Source organism: Gavialis gangeticus, unplaced genomic scaffold, assembly GCF_001723915.1.
Source record: "Gavialis gangeticus isolate Ggan-Ray unplaced genomic scaffold, GavGan_comp1, whole genome shotgun sequence".
In the NCBI taxonomy this organism is placed as follows: Eukaryota; Metazoa; Chordata; order Crocodylia; family Gavialidae; genus Gavialis; species Gavialis gangeticus.
Genome location: NW_017728964.1, coordinates 1,328,503 through 1,341,126, shown reverse-complemented (window position 1 = coordinate 1,341,126; position 12,624 = coordinate 1,328,503). Strand labels below are relative to the sequence as shown.

Sequence of the window (12,624 nt, the reverse complement as noted above, 5' to 3'; positions counted from 1 at the left end):
GGGGGGGGGGGGGGAGGAGAAGCAGCTAGATCTTGGGTTGCTTTTAAAATTCCAAAAGTGACCTCCTACTTAAAAAGGTTGGAGACTACTGCTTTAGCAGTTGGTACCTCCTAATGAGCAAGTATACTAAAAAAAGTTAACAGATGGGGGAGGAAAAAAAAAAAACAACCCAAAAACAAAAACAAAAAAAAAAAAAACACAAAAAAAAGGACATTTCTATAAAAAGTCACTGTTAAAAATAAGATAGCCCTGATACACTTCTACTAGGTGTACCAATAAAGATTTTCTTAACCTATACCAATAGCAGATTATTAACCAGCCATAATAAAAAAACAAAAACAAAACAAAAAAAAACGGACAGTATGGATCTGATAACTGATTTACAGGAATGCAGCTAGGCAAAATGGAGAGCGGTATCCTGCCAGTAAGTCAGGGAAGGCAGGGCAAACCAAAGCCCCCATGGCGTGGGAGGGACTGGGGCAGGACAGACTCAGCTGCGCAGGGCAGGCAGCAGTGGCAGCATTGGGAGGGGTGGCTATGAGGAATTTTGGGGGGGCTTTGGCCCCCACAAACCTCTCCTAGCAACAGCCCTCCTCAGCGCACTCCACGCATCCCCTGCCCACCCTGCAATACAGGGCTCCCAAGAAAAGGCAGCAGAGCGGAGTGTCCTGAGCAGGGTTGGCGTTAAGGGGGAGCCACGTGCAGCTCCATCCCACATCACATCTCAGGGACCCATTCAACACCCTGGCTGGGCAGCGCCTGCCCCTGCCCCACTCCTTCTCTCACCATGCCCAGCAGCATTCCTGGCCGCATGCATGTTGCAGCTATGCACCGGCACACAACATTTATCAGTGACATTATCAGCCAAAAAAAGCCAGTTGACGATAATGTTAATTTTCCCATTATCAGTGCTGATCCAATATCAGTGCACCTCTGACTTCTACTCAGTTGGATCTCAAACAGTATATCCCAGTCAGTTTTCATTATTCACGAACATATTATTAGCAGCATGTGCAATAATGAAAACAAACAAATGCTTGGGCTAAGACTTTTGCTGTCTGCATTTCACCCAGTTTCAGCATCACCTTCTTATGAGTCTATTCTAGTTTCCATTAGCAGCCACCAAAATGTGACTTTTTAGTCCTTACTGTTCAAGTGACAGAGAAAAGTGTTATCTTTCCACATTCCTCCACTTGGCTTTTATGCCAATGTAACTGGACAAAACATTACTGGCTGTAAAGTTGTTGCCAGCCTGGTACAGAGGGCAGTTGTACAGAAATGGGGGCAGAACCAGAACAGAAGGAGGTACCCAGTCTAATACTGCTGTGACCAAAAAGGTGATGTGTTCCACTAAGCACAAGGTAGCCCTTGCAAAATTTCAGGTCCTTTACTATCAAACCTATGCTTACCACATCAGCTCATCTAGGTTTGCTACTCCATGACTGGCAACAGCACAAAACAAATTCAAACAGGGTTGTTACAAAATGGCTGGTAATCAACTTTTGTGGCCACAGGGGACAGGACAAGAAATAATGGCCTTAAATGGCAAAAGAAAAAATTTGGTTTGGATGTCAGATAGAACTTTCTGGTTAAACATCAAAGAGCCTGTAGAATCTCCATCACAGGAAATTTAAAAGCAGGTTAAACAAGAACTTGGCTAGGATTATCCTGCATTGTGTAGGTGGTTGGAATAAACAAGTCACCTCCCAACGTCCCTTCCAGACCATCCTCCCATCACACCTGTGATTCTGTAAGAGCAGATGCAGAAGAATTTCCTCCAGGCACCTTCTAAACTGTCAAATTTGCCTGAACATATTTACTGCAGTTTACTGAAAACTTTACTCTCATTATCCAACAAACAGCACATGCCTATCTGAGCAAGATTCTTGTCTCCACATAAAAGCTACCAGGAAAACCCACTTACTTTACTCAGAAAGTTTTTTTTTTTTTTAAGTCTATTATCCAGGGCAAAAGCACACATCATTAATATAGCAAAGTACTCAAGACAATCTAGTATTCAAGAGGTCCCTACATAGAATAGATGCAAGATCTTTTGAAAACCTGCCTCAAAAGCTCCTAACTTACCTGCATGTGGTCAAATGCAATTCCAACCTTCTCAGTGAAGTCTTCACTGAATAGTGGAATTTTGGCATACCGTTGGCTGAAATGATTTAACACAATGAATTTGGCATTCATCTTCATTCCACTCTCTATTGCCTGGGAAGTTGTGCTGCAAAGGAACCACAAGAACTCAACAAAATTAACAGCACTGAAAGCAGAGGGGTAACAGCCTACTCCACAGACAAGACTCAGTATCTCATAATACTGTTTCTCAAACCTCAAGTCAGCTTTGAACTAGCCTTGGACAGTGCTGAGCCTGAGCACACACAAGGACAGAAAGCTAAATGATCCAATTCCTTAGCTCAATCCCAAGTCTAGGAGTTGTATCTAGGAACCCTCACTTCCACTCAGAGCTATTCTATCTTTAGAGTAATAACTGTATATAGCTCGAGGTGAAAATTTCTGAATAGCTTCCCTGTGCCAGAATCTCCTTTCTGGAAGCAAGTAGCCTTATATGCAATAATCCCCCAGAGGTACTCTACCTGTGCATCTTCTCTATCGCTTCCACTTCCAAGCCATCTTCCAATGTTGCTTCATGGATTAACAGTGTAGCATTTTTCCCTGTGTAAGACCATATATTTAGTATTCTTGATGCAGAACTCCACACGACTTGCAAAGAGCAGGACTCTTCACTAAGCGTACACCCATCATGCTCATTAGGGGACATTCATACCTCACCTCCCTATATTTCCAGCAGTAAATCCACAAAAAAAAGAGACCATATCACAAAGTGCTCTGTTAAAGAATTCATGTTAAGTCACTTGGCAAATGTATTTCGCATTTGCTACAAAGTAGTAGAACTCACTAGTTCACAAACAACAAGTGTATGTATTCAGTTTGATAGCCTCTTTTTGGAGCACACAACTCCTCCCAAGGCCACTCAGGCATAGGTAACATTGAAGTTAGCTGGAGTAGATTGGAGAAGGTTTATCAGCGTCTTTTAGTAATAGCCTAAATACCTTTTGCAAAGAAACTCTAGCTCACTTTTACTCCCAATGCATTTTACTCACCCATGTTGACTAAAGCCTCACAGGGCATCGTGTCACCAGAATAGACTATTTTCCAGCCAGAACTGTGGATCATTGAACAAGCAAAGGCATTTCTACAGTGATGAACCTTACAAGTCTGAAACTGAATGAGACCACAAGTGTTATCAACCGTAAATCTCCCCAGCTCTGTTTGCCCCTGTACCCTGGAGCTTGGTCAGCTTACCTCTGCAAAGCCATATTTCTCTAGCAGGGAACTAATAAGTGTTTTAAGTTTAGGTTTTTCAACTTTACAACCTTCAACCAGTAAACCGGCAGAAATCATACTGTAAAAATAAAAAAAAAGGAGAAGACGTTTATGAAGTACAAACTGAAATAAAAACTGTTCATGTCAGCAAAACAATGCATTCCAATGAGGGAGAAGCATATCTATAGTGAAGCAAGGTTTCCTGAGGACCAACTCATTTACCAGGTACTTGCTGGGGCAATTCACATTTTGCCTTTCTAACCTCAGATTGAAAATCCTCATGTGTCATTCTTCAAATCCCAAGCTAAGTGCCTTAAAAACACAGCTTCTGCCACCTCTGCCTTTATTTACAACTTTCCTGTTCTACTTCATGCCCTAAAAGTCAAGTACTTTTTGGAAAGGACTTTTTCTCCAACCTCAAACTGATCTTTCAGGAATTATTTTCTGTCCTGTCCTACCCCTCCCCCCCTTGCCTAAATGGTGGTACCAAGCCCACCATTACCTTATTTCATACCAAACTCTCCAGGAGACTATTCGCTAGATTGAGGTGCCATGCTAGACAAATTCAATAGCAATAAACAACATCTTCCCCTTTCCAGATTACAATACACACACACAAGAGAGACAGGGAAGAGTCCATGCACCCTCTACTACGTTAGGAGAATGCAGTAGCCTACCAAACCAGTAGTCCAGTATCTGCTTTGCCCCATGCAACACCTTCTGCTTTAGAGTGTCTCTACTAAAAGTTAGATGGGACCCCCGAACTTTTTTAAATAAGAGAGACTCTTGGCAAGAAGTTCTCTTGACCACCCATGTCATTGATCCCTCAAAAAAAAAAAAAAAAGCCAGGATTCTAGGACTGTTTTCTTCCTCGAAGTTTAGTGTCTAAGCCTACATAAGTGGCCTAACACCACACACCTGAGAACAGGTACTGTTAACTGAGGACCACTAGAGCAACTGTAGTAGCAGTAGATTAGTCTAAGGCTCAGATAATTGTATGAATGGGAGACAGAGGGAACAGAGGATCAGCAAGAGGCAAGGGCTAACCAGAAGGTACTGCCAAGAACATGACTCAAACTCTTTAATGACAACAACCACTGGTATGTTGGTTTATTTATAGTTTTCTGGTTTTCCAAGCCCTCCTCCCTAAGGCTGAGGCAGAACTCTAATCTATGTGAAGAGATCAGAGCACTTCAGGTAGAAATCTACCAGCCTGTTCAGGACCTCAAACAATGCCAAGCTGTACAGCAAGCATCACTTCCTTCTGCCTTTGTAGTATTGAACAGAAGGGCCAAGACACACATTCACATCTGTGAAGTCATTAGTGGTCTTTGCTTATACACAGCTACCTTGGGTGCGCACATATGTTCTGGTAACCTAGGCATGTACCATAAAACTGTGAAAAGCAAGATTACAGATCGAGAAGCACCCAAGCAACTACTCCAAGTACTTTACTAGCATGTCGCAGTTCCTTAACTAGCAATCCTTTACCCAGCCTCAGTGCAAAACAAATCTTCAAAGCCTGGACATGTTCAGGATAAGTGAGAAGCTCATTTACATTCGAAGCAGGATATTTGGTCAGCCTCTCTTTCAGTTTTTGCTTTGGGAGATATTGTTCTATTACATTTTTCTCTGACCATCTATGTTAATCAGAAAAATAAAAGCAGCACATGGCCCATATACAGATCATGCTGCCGTGTGGAGAGGCAACAATTTTTTCTGACAAAGATGAATGAGTGTATTTAGAGTACTTCCCACTACCTGTAATTAGCCAGGAATACACTCACTTGAAATGACCAAGAATGTGTTGGCAGTGGTCATGGTACTGGCTCAGCCACGTCATGAGCTGTAGGGGAGCAATCAGAAACAGCGGCCTGGGTGATCGGCCCAGGGATGCCTGAAAAAGCCAATCAGTAATAGAAGAGTTTCGTAAGTCAGACAGAGAGCAAAACTCAGCATGGGGAGAATAAGGTACAGCTCTATCCCACAAAGCACTATTCTGAGCTTGGCCTGACACTTTAAATATCAGCAGTACTTACAAAAGCTTGATGTCTCTCTAGTAGAATCTTCAACAAGCCCTAGAAGAGAGGGTTCAGAGTAAATATCTGACAAAGCCATCAATATGTAATAAACTCACATGAAAAGGCTGCCGTAACAGAGCTCATTTCTCAGGCACTAATCAACGTTGTGGTGAAACCTGAACTGTCCCTGATTGAGTAAGCAGGAGAGAGAGCAGAGCACTAAGGGAAACCTGTGATAGGAGTTCCCTACCCAGTTACTGAATTAAGGCTAAATGAGGCCCATTGAATTGTGAAAGCAGGTTAACTGAGGCCCTGTGAGTAACAGTGGGCTACAGTCATAAACCAATACACTGGTCAGGGAGGTGGCAGGTTATTTATTAAAAGTAAGCCCACTAGTGATATAAACGTATGATTTCAAGACCAGGTGTTTGGTCTGGTATTTGAAACAGGCTGTTTGGCAGTTGAGGTGCGGAGGTCACCAGTGTGCCAGAGAGATGACCCCTTCCTATAATTCGATTTTATAAGTTGTTATAATTTTCCATGAATTATGGAAATAATTATGGGGGGAGCTGAAGTCATTTTGGATTTGGGTAAATCTGGGCACAGTATTACACCCACAGTAAAGCAAGTTAGCCTGTCAGTAGGTTGAAGCTTTTTGTACAAGCAAATTCCAAGCTATAAAGAGTGTGGATACTACCTCTCATCACAACTGAAGTCTCTAAACAGCACCAGAAACAGTGGCAGCAAGTACTGCAATAGGACAGTCCAATACCACTAGATGGTTAAAATTAACATCTGAAAAAATGATGATCACAATTCTCAGTGGCAGAGAAAGGCAACACACTGGCTGCAAGCACTGGAACAGTTACAAAAAAAACAATAACAAAGGAAAAGACACCTCAAACAAAAGGAAACAAGGAGCAAACTTCAGAGAACCTGACATAAGCTGCTGCTGCAATAGTAACATGCACACACACCACACAACAACTCGGGCAAAGTTTTCTTGCAAAAAACTCACTGTATGATGGTCAGCATGTAAATGAGACACAAACACAGCTTCTATGTTACAAAGGACATTGTCAATCTCCTCTCCATAATGGCGGCAGAGCTGGCCAAATGTTCCTTCTCCACAGTCCAAGAGCAGGGATTGGGTAGAGCTGCCAAGAGAAAGAGCAGGTGTGTTTTTGGCAGGAGCCAATGAGAAACAGATGAACTCTGTCTGACATTTCAGTTCAGAAAGGGCAAGTGTTCCAGACCATGTGGTAAGAGTCAGCACACTCACAGCACTTCTGCCCCTAATGCCACTTCTCTTCAGGAAAAAAACAGAGGAGCTAAAATCAAAAACAGTTCAGTTTTTATAGTCCATTTAGTTCTTGTTCTCTGCAGTGAGGCTGTCAATGTGAGGAAACAAATGATGCCATGTAGAAAGAAGCTCTTAATGAACTTCCAAAGGGAGGCTGGAAATGGCTTAAGTACTCTGAAACAGTACTTCTATTCCAATAGGTATTCTAATATTATAAAAGCCTAAGTCTGCCTGTCCATCTATCTTGCTTTATTTGCACTCTGATTGGCTGATGGAAACAGCTAATCAATCAAATTTCTCCAAGCATGGGGGAGAGCCGCCATGATACCAAAGCTGCACTGAGGACTGGATGGAGGGTGCGGAGCTGACCTTGGCTTCCCCACCCTGCTCCCTGCAAGAGGTAGAACAGCAGCAGCAGCAGCATAGGACGTTAGGTGGCGGCACTCCATCCCAGCCCCTCCCCCCTGTCATTCTTGACGGGCAATTGGCTAGTATTTTACACACTGGCCTATCTCTAGTGTAACTTCCAGAAAACCCAAGTGACCTCCTCCTCCAATTTCTGCATGTTTCTTGAGAAGAAATTCACCTGGTATTTATCAAGGTGGAGCTAACATTCCGAGTTTTCATTGGGACTGCAGAGCCTGTTCCTAAGAACACGATTTCTGGATAATCTTCTACTCTTCCTAGAGAAGGTATAAAACATACTTGGCATTAGTGATAGTAAGAGCAACCCACACTATAGTAAATTTGCCTCTAATCCAAATTTAAAAGTCCACTTAAGCATTAGAATTTAGCCAGCATACAGGTCCTGGGAAGTATCAGCCTACAGATTCTCCACAGGATCATTACTAGAAGGGGATGGGGAAGAAGGGACAGAATTCTCTGGGAAGTGGAAGCAGAACACCTGGATTCACATACAGGTGTGCACCGATAAAGATTTTTGGAGCTGATACCGACAGCTGATTAATGACCAGACATATCAGCTGATACTAATCTGACTGCTGATATGCAGCCTGGCAGCTTAGAGAGCAGCATCTGGCCAGTAAGTCTGTGAAGAAGGGGAGGAGACAGATTGACGCCTCTGTGGTGAGAGGGAGTGGGGCTGAGTGAGGATGTAGCAGGTGGCTCATCCATGGGGTGCGGGGGTGGGGCAGCTCCAGCTGCTGCGTGCACCCCTTGGGGAGGTATAGGGGGCATGCCCCCCAGATCTGTGCAAAGGGTGAGGGTGGCACCAGGCTCTTCCCAGAGCGGGTGTTAGGCTGGGGCCATGCTCGGGGCAGGTGAAGGCACTGAGACGGGAGCTACAGGGGAGAAGCTACAGTCAGCCTGGCCATAGCCCCCCTCCCTCCCTGAGCACAGTCCCAGGCCAATCCCCCTACCGGAAAAAGTCCAGCACCACCCCCAGCCCACAGCTGCAGTCCACCCTCACCCTGTGCACAGATCAGGGAAGGGGGAAGCACACTGTCCCCATGCCTCCCCCCGAGGGTGCACACAGCAATGGGAGCCACCCATCCACCCCCAGGCCTCCTGAATAAGCAGCTCACAGCTCTGTCCCATGCCCTGCCCCACCCCAGCTGGCAGCACCTACCCTTGCCTCAGCCCCACTCACTCCCCCTCACCACAGGGGACTCGATCTGCCCCTCAACCCCTGACAACCCTTCCCACCAGACTTATCAGCTAGATGCTGCTCTCCAGGCTGCTGGGCTGCAACCTGGCCATGTGCATGCCACAGCCGCACCCATGCACATGGCATTTACTGGCAACATCAATCAGCCATATCAGCCAAAAAAGCTGATTGCTGATAATGTCAATTTTCATTTTATCAAGGCTGATATGATATGGACTAATGTATTGGTGCACCTTTATTCATATATACATATGAACAAATGTAGCTAGTCAAAACCAGTGACAGACAGTAGCTATGCCACAGAAAGGGACCCAGCCCTTTTAACAGCCCATCCTCCAATCCACCTGTTTTTACTACAGATGGCTCTGGTACACACACAGAAAAAACAAACGCACACAGACTGATATGGCTGTATTCTGATATGGGAGCGTCACTTCTAATGGAGGTGAAGCCAGATGACCTGAGCTGGACATTCAAGAAGAGACCTGTTGTAAGTCAGTCGTTAACCTCTCCAGCATCTGATTTGGACTCTTATTTATTTTCACTGCTCTGAACACAGAGTTAAAAGCAAAACCAAGCTTCAGTTGGCTTGTGTTTAAACTCTCCCCTACAGTGGTAGAAACACAACACTAGCCACCTCAAAGCAACAACTGCCTTATGCCACACTCACTAGTAAGCACAGAGACGATGAACAATTCCACCCCACGTTCTGGGTTAAGCAAGCCATTCAAAGCAGCCCTAATACTACGTAGGGTTCATTAACCTGAAGGCTAACTAGACTATTTCATGGTGACACTATTCCTTCAGAACACTCGCGTAAGCCTGTCCCTCCTCCCATGTAAAACCAGGCCCATTTGCCAATTAAATCAAAGCACGTGGTCATTTCAGATGGCGTTGAGCACTTTCCTCACCCAACGTGACTGGTTCAGCCTGCAGGTTCTCTTTGCACTTCTTCACACAGTCCTGGAAGTTAGGAAGCTCCAGTGCTTCAGCCACATATTCACTGGAATTGCAAACAGTAACCATATCCCTGAAATGGCAAACAGGCTACGGATCAGAAGGGAGGGAGCTAACTGGAAGATAGTTAATTTTTGGAGCAAAGCAACAAACTACAGCTTAAAGATAGCCTTATGACAAGAGGTTCAAGTGACCCCTCTATGTTCTGTTTCTCGTGCATGTACGTTTCATGTGTACGACTGGATTTTGTTGGTCGAGAATGCTGGTTTGGCTGTGGCTATACCACAGACATAGTTATAGGCCTCCAAAGCCAAAATGGACAGGTAATACAGCTGAGATGAAAATCAACCCAGATTTCAAATGGGAGTTCAGTGTTAAATGCAAAGCAAAAACCCATGCTGACTTGCTGTGCTTTTTTCCAAGTTTTCTGCAACAGAAGAACTGCTCTATTATTTTTCTATGGTAAAAAAAACAAACATTGGCCAAACTAAGAGCTGGCATTTTCTGAGGGGTACCTTGAGTCTACTGAGGTGCCCTGGATCTAAAAATGTTGAGAACCACTGCTTTAGGAGGAGCATTAAACAAGGTATACCTAGAGCAGGAGTGGGCAAGATATGGCCAACGGGCCACACCCAGACCAGAGGGATTTTCCCTGGCCCACAGTAGATCCCACCTAGCCCAGGCATGAGGGGCAGCCAAGGCCATGGTGCATGTGCCCCAGGCCTGGGGCAGTGTGGCAGCTGGACTTCATTTCCCAGCAGCCCTGGAAATAGTAGCTCCTTCCAGCTGCCACTGGACCCAGCCCTGCAAGACCCATGCAGACAGGGTGCTCGGACAGGCAGCTAGGATGGAGTTGCAGGCTGGTGGGGAGTGGCATTTGGGAGCGAGACAGGCAGGCAGGGCTGGGGAGACCCCAGGATCTTGGGGCAGTGATAGTGGGGAGCTGGGGGTGGGGGGAAGGAGGCCCAGGGTTTGGTGACCATCCAGGCACACCCACTGGCGAAGTGTTAGAGGGAGGAGTAGCGGGACACCCCCCACAGACTTCTGAATGGACAGCAGGCCATGGGGCTGCAGCATAGCCGGACCAGCAGCAGGCACCAGCCACCTTCACAGCCCAGTGGATGGGACCTGGAGCAGGAGGGTGGGGCAGGGTGGGAAGGCTTGGTGCTGCCCCCCCCACTGCTGCTAGGAGCCTTGTGCCAGCCATGCTGCCAAGATGAGGCACCTCCTGCCTGCCCAGCTGCAGCATGGCGATACAACTCCTCACCACTGCCCCCACTGCTGTTGGGTGGCCAGGAGTCATCTCACCATGGCAGCACAGCTGACACAGGGTTCCCAGTAGCATCGAGTTTCCCCGTCCTGCTCCACCCTACCGCATCAGGTCCCACCCACTGGGCTGCAGTGGCCCCTGGGGGGGGGGGGGGGGGCCCAAGGGGGGGGACCCAAACCCCCCAAAAGCCCCCCCCCCCCCCCCCCCCCCCGGGCCCCCCCCCCGGGGGGGGGGGGGCCCCCGGGGGGGGGGGGGGGGGGCAGCAAGGCAGGGAGCCTCAAGCCCCGCAAGAGCCAGCCTGCCTCCTCCCCCCACCCCCACAGGCTCTAGTCTGGTTGTGCTCTGCACTCCTCCCTCTAACCACAGTAGTCACCACCTCCCATGCACAGCAGACAGGGCTCAGGCACTGCTGGTGGACTGTAGCTGGTGCCCAGGGGGCACAGAGCAGGGAGCAGACAAGATGCAGCCAGCAGGTCCTGTAGCTCTGGAAGCTGGGGGCCCTCTCTGGCAGGGCTGAAGTGGCAGGGGGCTATAGGTCAGGAGTGAGGGGCACTGCTAAGGCTAGGGGGGCTGTGGCTTTGGAGTGAGGAGCAACAGCATGGGCTCCCACCCGTCCTGGTCCGCCGGCGTGGTCCCCCTGCGGAGCTCTGGGCTGACATACGCTCACGGAGGGCTGACTGGTATATCAGGGCTGCTCAGCATCACAAAGCAGCAGCGGCAACAGTTGCAACTGGACCCACATCCTGGTGAACAAGTGGGCAGGGAGAATTCTGATTTTCCATGATAAAATAAATTCTAAACGCCTATATATTTTGGCTTTTGATTTTGGTATTTTTATTATAATGATGGAGGCACTGGAAAGCTCCCAAAATTCCTTTAAAATTGTAAATATCAATCTGCTCCACTGATACCTATACTTGTATATAGCAGGTTTCATTTTAAATGCGGAAAAAATGTTAATTTGGGGTTTTTTCCCATCAGAGAAAACCAAGGTCCCTGGTCATCATATGCCTTGAAGGGTGGGGGGAGACGGGGTCACAGTTTGAGAGATAGGGAGACAGGGAGGGCCAGAGCTTTACTGTGGAATCCAATTCCCAGCTGTGCTGTGCTGCTACCAGAGAGCTGAGGCTGCACCAACAGGGTCCAGGGCTGAAGGGAGCAGCTAGAACAAATCAGGCCCTGGCCAAGAGAATCAGGGCCTGGATAAGTGCAAAAGGGGTAAAGCCAAGTAGCCCAAAGGAAACCACCTCCCTTCAAAGCTCAAAAAGCTTCCTGCTTAATTGTTTCCATAAAAACATAGCAAGCAAAACAGAAGATGGAGAGAAGCTAGGAAGGGGATGGGGGCAGGGTGATATGTCATAACCAGCAGTGTGCAATTTGTTGGGGGGGTGGTGTTTCTTCTGTACTGCAGCAATTCTTCATGTGGTATCTGGGTGGCTCTTTCAAACATGCAGTCCATCTCTCTGGAGCAATGTCCTTATTGAGTGAAAGCCTTTTTAAGATTAGTGAGGTGGCAATCTTGGGTGTTCTTCTCAGTGCAAATTCAGTGGTATCTGAGGGCTTGGCTATATATCACAGATTTCTGATATCACAGATATCAGATTCACCCAAAGAACCTTGTCTGCCTTTGTCATTTAGGAACATCAACATTTTCTCCCAAAAGAAATACTCTGAATTACATTGTAAGTTTTGCTCCCACATGGTCCAAAATGGTCGACTTCAGGGTAGCATAGGTGCATGCAGCCTTAGCTCCCCAGGCCTAATAGGTTGTCTGGGGTTCCCCAATTAAATAGGGTGCTAACCTAGCAATCCATAATCATGAGGCCACTGATATACCTCAGTCACCCCTTGCATTCATCTGGGTCTGGGGTGCCTTACTGCCTTCCAGACTGGGTTTTACTTGCTACAGTAGTAGCAGCAGAAGCAGCAGCAGAATAAAGCTCTGCTGTTCCTCTTGCATCCTTTGCTGGAGCTACTGTTGCTGCTGCAGCTGAAGCTCCTTCATCCATTTTTAATACTGCTTTGGGGTTTATTCTTTTGGCTGAGACCTGAGCCTGCGCACATTCTCCAAGTGTAGGAGGTTGCCACCTCA

The 12,624-nt window shown here is 46.8% G+C and overlaps 1 protein-coding gene across 1 annotated transcript in view; it reads right to left on the bottom strand.

Moving 5' to 3' along the window:
* Positions 1 to 12,624, bottom strand: part of ELAC2 (elaC ribonuclease Z 2) — a 60,133-nt gene that overhangs the window by 2,885 nt on the left and 44,624 nt on the right. The window contains exons 16-24 of the mRNA XM_019501480.1: positions 9,208 to 9,335; positions 7,265 to 7,361; positions 6,394 to 6,532; positions 5,394 to 5,432; positions 5,142 to 5,251; positions 3,334 to 3,433; positions 3,132 to 3,252; positions 2,604 to 2,682; positions 2,086 to 2,230 (exon numbers count right to left, since the gene is read on the bottom strand). Of these exons, the coding sequence (XP_019357025.1) occupies positions 2,086 to 2,230; positions 2,604 to 2,682; positions 3,132 to 3,252; positions 3,334 to 3,433; positions 5,142 to 5,251; positions 5,394 to 5,432; positions 6,394 to 6,532; positions 7,265 to 7,361; positions 9,208 to 9,335 (958 nt within the window). The remainder of the gene's footprint in view (positions 1 to 2,085; positions 2,231 to 2,603; positions 2,683 to 3,131; positions 3,253 to 3,333; positions 3,434 to 5,141; positions 5,252 to 5,393; positions 5,433 to 6,393; positions 6,533 to 7,264; positions 7,362 to 9,207; positions 9,336 to 12,624) is intronic.